Source organism: Urtica dioica, chromosome 8 (genome assembly GCF_054948205.1).
Source record: "Urtica dioica subsp. dioica isolate 48M chromosome 8, U.dioica_male_clone48M_v1_H2, whole genome shotgun sequence".
Lineage (NCBI taxonomy): Eukaryota > Viridiplantae > Streptophyta > Magnoliopsida > Rosales > Urticaceae > Urtica > Urtica dioica.
Genome location: NC_142763.1, coordinates 10,117,800 through 10,124,893, shown reverse-complemented (window position 1 = coordinate 10,124,893; position 7,094 = coordinate 10,117,800). Strand labels below are relative to the sequence as shown.

Sequence of the window (7,094 nt, the reverse complement as noted above, 5' to 3'; positions counted from 1 at the left end):
ACCAAAACCTGGTATGAGGAAAAGAAAAGAAATGAAAAACCTTACTTCAAATTTTGCATGTCCCACATACGCTTAGTAGATTCGTGCTCCCACTCCATGAACTTTGCTTTGGAAAGCTCTTCCCAAATCTTATCGACCATGTAACCCTCGGGGTCAGCTCCTCTACCGAGATCCAGAGCCTACAAAAAAAATCCATCCACAAACTCTTTGAGCCTCTTCGGCTTCACGTACAAGAGAACCAACAGAACAATGTTGAAGTCGAACAACTAAGCACACTATTACTTACCCTTTCCAATTGCTTAATTCCGTCAGCGTACTCTTCTTTTCGCAACAACGCAAGTCCCAACATATAGTGCCCCTAAAATAGTTTCAAAAGGAATTATATACAGAGCTTAAACACCCGAAGATAACAAAGATAGGATTCACATACTCAAAACGAATTGAAAATGACCATCCTTCAGTCCTATAATCATAGTTCTTATAATAAATAACCATTACTTTGTGCAAGTTTTTCATTTCACATCGAACAATCATAATTCAAGAAGTTCTTTGGGCTTTTTATACTTGAAAAATTTAAAAGCAAGTTAGATTGCCAACAGTTACAAAGAGCGATTGAAGCGAAAAAGCGAAAAGTGGAATTAGGTCTAACCTTCACGGATTTATTGTCGAGTTGAATTGCTTTCCGACAATCCTCTTCCACTCTAGTCCATTCGCTGCCATGACCGAAATTGAAATCAAAATACAAGCTCATAGCCGTTCATACAGATCAGGTTGAAATGAGGCGAAATGAAAAGCGAAACATACCTCCTTTTCAGGTGACACAGAGCACGGTTCGTCAAATAGACTGGAACATCAGGGCAAAGAGTGATTGCCTTTTAAGAAAGAACCCAATAGCCCCATAAAAGAAAAAAAAATAGCAAAAGGAACGTAAGAACATGTTTGAAACCCAATTGATCAAGACCTAAGAGCAAAAGCAAATTACCTCGGTGTAAGCATCAATGGCGGCTCCGAAACGATCTTTCTTGAAGTACTTATTTCCGTCTTTGCGAAGCAGCTCCGCTTGTGTCTCAGAAGACAAAGCCGCACTTGGAGACATTCTCTCTCTCTCTCTCTCTACAAAATTACTTGTCCAGAAAAAAAAAAAGTCCCCTCTTTTATCTCTCAAACTTTCTTGAAATACACACAATATCGTGATTCGTATCGTGATTCGTTATATAAACATCTCAGCGATGCCGATCGATAAACAAAGGACGATGATTGAAGTATTCCTAGGTTAACAGTTAGAGTTCTTCGAGCCGGAAATAATACGTTTAACAAAAAAAAAAAATTTTATAGAAACACTCTTGAGAGAAAGAGGAGAGTTATTTTTTTTAAGATGGAAACTTATCGCCTTAAAGTAGGCGGATGATTTCATTTATTTTCTATTTTTCTTTTATTTTTTAAATTTCAATTTTGAATAGAAAATAAAGAGGGCAAACAAAGAAAAAAAAAATTATCTGGTATGGATAAAAATATATTCATCAATGGCAAGTTTCCACGTACTAATAATATTTAATGTCAAGTGGAATTTTGAATAAATAATTATCAAACAGAGAGTGTTTTTTTATTTTTTTTAAGCAAACAGGGAGTATTGTTTTAAAAATAATAAAAATATTAGACATATTCTTAATTGTTTTTAAAATAATCAAGAGTTCAGATATCATATTAATTGAAAGGGTGAAATATTTATGAAATTTTTAATAAAATCATTGAAAGTACAAAAATTTAATGAAAAGACACGAACAACGATAAATAAAATGCAAATATATTTTTTATCAAACGATAGCATAATAACATATTATTGAAAAGTTAACATAAGCATATTTAGTAGTAACACAAATTTAATTTAGTGTTAATCTCACGCATATCTCGATTGAAAGTTTATGGATTTAAGTTTCATGGGACTGCGAAAATGCATGTCTCTTTAACACTTAAATTATGTAATATTGATCAATAATGTCACATGCACTTAACATTGATAATATATCATGTAATCTTAATCAATAATATCATTTATAAAAATAAAATAAAAACTTAATCATCAAAAAAATACAAACTGTTAATGCGATTTCTCGGATAACATTTACGGGACACGTGTCGGGGTGCGAGCTTGCGACGTGTCTCGATCTTTTGTTGTCAGGGTCACGTTTCCTCGACTCTCAAGAGGATTTGTGTTTTTTGAGGAGCGAGTAGGGTGAATGGGGGGTGTGTGGGGGGTGTGTGGGGGGTGTGACCGTGCTCTTCGTGAGCTGCCTACGTACCCGCTTTGCGGGATCAGGTCATGACGTAGTTCAGGGCGAGTGTGTTTGTTATGTGAGTGGATTCTTGGATTTTTGTTTTTCTTCCTCCCGTCGAGAGGTGGCTCTCGGTCTTTGTTTATGATCCGGGATAATTTTGAAGTTGGGAGAGTATTTGGCTGAGAGAATTCTGGGGTTGAGAGAATATTTTGAGTCGAGAGAATGACTTGAGAGTCGAGAGAGGATTTTGAGTCGAGAGAATGACTTGAGAGTGAATTGAGTTTTGAGTTGAGAATGAATGAACTATTTATAGGAAAAAAATCGGTGCTTGGCGCTTGTCGCTTGTCGCTTGTCGTTCGTCGCTTGTCGCTTGCGCTTGGCGCTTGGCGCTTGGCGCTTGTCGCTTGTCGCTTGGCGCTTGGCGCTTGCTCTTGGTGCTTGTCGCTTGCGCTTGGTGCTTGTCGCTTGCGCTTGGTGCTTGTCGCTTGGCACTTGGCGCTTGCTCTTGGCGCTTGGCGCTTGCTCTTGGTGCTTGCGCTTGGCGCTTGTCGCTTGGCGCTTGCTCTTGGTGCTTGCGCTAGGCGCTTGTCACTTGCGCTTGGCGCTTGATTTTAGTCATGCGTATTTTTAGCATTTGACTAAATTGTCCTTTTATATTGTAACGTCGTTTTTGCAATTGAGGCGTCGTTTTTACCATAAGAAAAAGACGGCCTAACATTAACCCCCCAGTTTCTTGTGCGACTTGTCGAGCGAGAAACTTAATTTGAATTCCCCGAGAGCTTCGTCGTTGATGTCTTTAGACCGTTTGGTTTTCCATTTGTGATTTAGATACGTATCTTGTAGCGGTATGCCTCGTGGGGCGCGACTTTGCATAATTTAAGTCCCGTGGGACGTGACCTCGTAAGGCTAACCCAGTGGGGTTGATCCCGTAGGATTGAGTCCCGTGGGACATGGCCTCGTAAGGCTAACCCCGTGGGGCTGCGTCTCGTAAGACGTGGCCTCGTAAGGCTGACCCCGTGGGGCTGAGTCCCGTGGGACGTGGCCTCGTAAGGCTTGATCCCGTAGGATTGAGTCTCATAAGACGTGGCCTCGTAAGGCTGACCCCGTGGGGCTGAGTCCCGTGGGACGTGGCCTCGTAAGGCTTGATCCCGTAGGATTGAGTCTCGTAAGACGTGGCCTCGTAAGGCTGACCCCGTGGGGCTGAGTCCCGTGGGACGTGGCCTCGTAAGGCTTGATCCCGTAGGATTGAGTCTCGTAAGACGTGGCCTCGTAAGGCTGATTGTTTCTTAACTCTCTTATTTCTCTGAATGCGTAAGTTTGAAAATTATTCAAAAGCAGCAACGTGAGCGGGAAATTTTTTTTTTTTTTTTTTTTTTTTTTGCAAAAGGGGATTTCGCGGATGCGGATTTCAAAGGTCGGACCCTCTTAGGGGTTTTTTAAAGACAAAGCAAAATTAAAACATTCCCCCGTGGGGGTCGCGAATTCCAATTTCAAAATAGGCGATCTAAGCCTTGGGGTCCGGTATACGACACGGATCTCTAGTCTGATGGGCGGCTCTTCAGTTGACGACGTTGAGGGGAGTTGCCGCTCGGTTGTTACGGCCATGTGCTGCTCCGTTGGCGGTCGCGTTTTGTTGGCTTGAGGAGGCTCTGGCGTTGTTGATCATGTCGAGGACGAACTCTTTCAGTTCTCCTTGCTGGATGAGGGCCTCGATTTGCCTTTTCAGATGGAAGCACTCGGAGGTTAAGTGCCCGTGATCCTTGTGGAACTCGCAATACTTTGACCTATCTCTCTTTCCCGGCTCCGTCCTCAAAGGTTCGGGGGCTCTGAACTTCTCGCGAGCTAGTACTAAGATTCTTTCAGGCGGGGCGTTCAGCGGAGTGAAATTCGAGTGGTCTCGAAATTTATCCACCAACAGACTCTTTGAATTAGCATGAGGTCGTCCGGAATTGTCGGCACGCGCTTTTTTCCTTTTCCAGTCGTCGGACTCTTCGTCCTCCCTTCGGCGATTTCCTTGGTCGTTTGTCCTTCGGATCTGAACAAATTCTTCTAGAGTGATGTATTTTCCGGCTCGGGCCGTGAGCTCGGTCATTGTCTTTGGCTCTTTCTTGATCAAGGAATTGAGGAAGTCGCCAAGTAAGAGTCCGTCGAGAATCGCCGAAATGGCGTCGCCATCTTCGAATTTGTCAACTCTGTTTGATTCCTCAGTGAAACGTGACAAGTCTTCGCGCAGAGATTCGCTCCTCCTCTGCCTGACTGTCCGGAGGTGGCTCTTCCCCAGCTTTCTCTCTCTAGAGCCGCCGAAGCGGGCAAGAAAGTTTTGTTGCAGCTCCTCGAAAGATCGAATGGTTCCGGGCCTTAGCTTGAGGAACCATTGGTAGGCAGGGCCGCTCAAAGTGAGGCAAAAGGCCTGACACATGATCGCCATTGAGTGTCTCCCCACTTTCATCCACATCTGGTACTGCTGTATGTGACAAAGTGGGTCAGTCTTTCCATCGTAAGCAGGGATGCGTGGTAGAAGGAAATCGCGCGCAAAATCCTCTGCGAGGATATCCGCGGTGAATGGGGACGCAGCGTCTTCCATCATGTTGCGGACGTCTGGCGTCAATGTTTGGGTTGCTCTGATGTCTTGCACTTCGTCCCTCAACTTTTGGAAGAGTGTCATCACGTCCGTATTGTTAGTGGGGGTTACCGCGGGGGCAAGTCTTGTCGTGCGTCTTCTTTCGTTAGACGCCTGGTCGAGAGGCGCAATGTGTGGTGGAGTTGGATCGGTCGGGGTCGGTCCCGTTGCCGCTCGGGGGTTCGCCGGGGGGTGGGGATTCCGTGGAATCTCCCATCGAGCGTTTGGTTGTTGCCTTTGCTCTTGGTCATGGCGGGTCCCGGTTCTCAGGTTATGGATGCGTCTTGGTGGCGCGAACCTTCGAGTATCGCCGCTAGCCGCCACGTCCTCTTCGTGGCCTCGGCGATCGAGGGTGGATGAACGCGACCGATCCGTTCTAGCCTCGACGAAGGAGCGAGAGCTTTGTGAGGCGGCCGGGTGGTTTCGTGGCCTTGGCTCGACCATCACTTGGCTAGCCTGACGGCGTCGGTGATGGTCATGAACTCCTCGTGCTCCTTCGAGGTGGTTGTGGCCGATGTCCTGAATGCTCGGATCGGGGACGTCATCGCTTTCTCCTTGAAAGGGTTCGGGTGCTTCGCCTTCGGGGTTGTCGTCGTGGATTTGCTCCGAGTCTCCAATTTCCGGTCCCAACGGGATATACTCTGGTATGTCTTGCTCGTCGAAGACGTCGTTGATGAGGGTGTCTTGGCCTCCGAGTCTCGCGACAACGCCGGCGAGACGAAAGATACTCGTCTCGATTCGCTCCATTCTTGCGTCTCGGTCGCCTTGAACGAGCGCGGGGAGAGATTCCTCTCGGGGGGCGTCGTTCTCTTGGGCTTGGCGGGCTCGGGCCCGAGTGTTGAATGCGATGCTTCCCGCCGGAGGGGCGGGGCGTTCGGAGATAGCTAGGTGGCTAGCCATTTGTTGTACGTGGTGTTTTGTGGTCTTCCGTGGAGGAAGTGAGTTTGCCGGTGGAGAGCTCGTGGTTGTTCTCGAGATCCCCTCCTTCTAGCGCCAAAATGTTAATGCGATTTCTCGGAGAACATTTACGGGACACGTGTCGGGGTGCGAGCTTGCGACGTGTCTCGATCTTTTGTTGTCAGGGTCACGTTTCCTCGACTCTCAAGAGGATTTGTGTTTTTTGAGGAGCGAGTAGGGTGAATGGGGGGTGTGTGGGGGGTGTATGAGGGGTGTGACCGTGCTCTTCGTGAGCTGCCTACGTACCCGCTTTGCGGGATCAGGTCATGACGTAGTTCAGGGCGAGTGTGTTTGTTATGTGAGTGGATTCTTGGATTTTTGTTTTTCTTCCTCCCGTCGAGAGGTGGCTCTCGGTCTTTGTTTATGATCCGGGATAATTTTGAAGTTGGGAGAGTATTTGGCTAAGAGAATTCTGGGGTTGAGAGAATATTTTGAGTCGAGAGAATGACTTGAGAGTCGAGAGAGGATTTTGAGTCGAGAGAATGACTTGAGAGTGAATTGAGTTTTGAGTTGAGAATGAATGAACTATTTATAGGAAAAAAATCGGTGCTTGGCGCTTGTCGCTTGTCGCTTGTCGTTCGTCGCTTGTCGCTTGCGCTTGGCGCTTGGCGCTTGGCGCTTGTCGCTTGTCGCTTGGCGCTTGGCGCTTGCTCTTGGTGCTTGTCGCTTGCGCTTGGTGCTTGTCGCTTGCGCTTGGTGCTTGTCGCTTGGCACTTGGCGCTTGCTCTTGGCGCTTGGCGCTTGCTCTTGGTGCTTGCGCTTGGCGCTTGTCGCTTGGCGCTTGGCGCTTGGCGCTTGCTCTTGGTGCTTGCGCTAGGCGCTTGTCACTTGCGCTTGGCGCTTGATTTTAGTCATGCGTATTTTTAGCATTTGACTAAATTGTCCTTTTATATTGTAACGTCGTTTTTGCAATTGAGGCGTCGTTTTTACCATAAGAAAAAGACGGCCTAACACAAACATTCATAAAATTATAGAAAACTTTACTAACATAAATTATAAATATTTAATGTTTGTCAACGATAAACTTAAACATTAAACTCAATCAAAGTTCAAATTGTTTAATTAAAAAAAAAATGGAGAGACTTTCCATGTTTTTCGAACAACCAGTCTTTAAGCCACGAGCTTTCATTAATGTTCTCCTTGTAAATATCAATATTGTAAATATTAAGACCCTTGATGGCCAAAAAGAAAAAGTGGCAAAGGATCACGTGACCTGGAATTTTTTTATTTTATTTTAGGAT

General features: G+C 45.8%; 1 protein-coding gene across 1 annotated transcript in view; it reads right to left on the bottom strand.

Annotated features, from left to right (window-relative positions):
* Positions 1-1,369, bottom strand: part of CHIP (carboxyl terminus of HSC70-interacting protein) — a 58,837-nt gene extending 57,468 nt beyond the window's left edge. Inside the window, exons 1-5 of the mRNA XM_089624365.1 lie at positions 983-1,369; positions 805-872; positions 650-713; positions 287-358; positions 46-179 (exon numbers count right to left, since the gene is read on the bottom strand). Of these exons, the coding sequence (XP_089480491.1) occupies positions 46-179; positions 287-358; positions 650-713; positions 805-872; positions 983-1,096 (452 nt within the window). The 5' untranslated portion in view covers positions 1,097-1,369. The remainder of the gene's footprint in view (positions 1-45; positions 180-286; positions 359-649; positions 714-804; positions 873-982) is intronic.
* Positions 1,370-7,094: the final 5,725 nt, after the last annotated feature.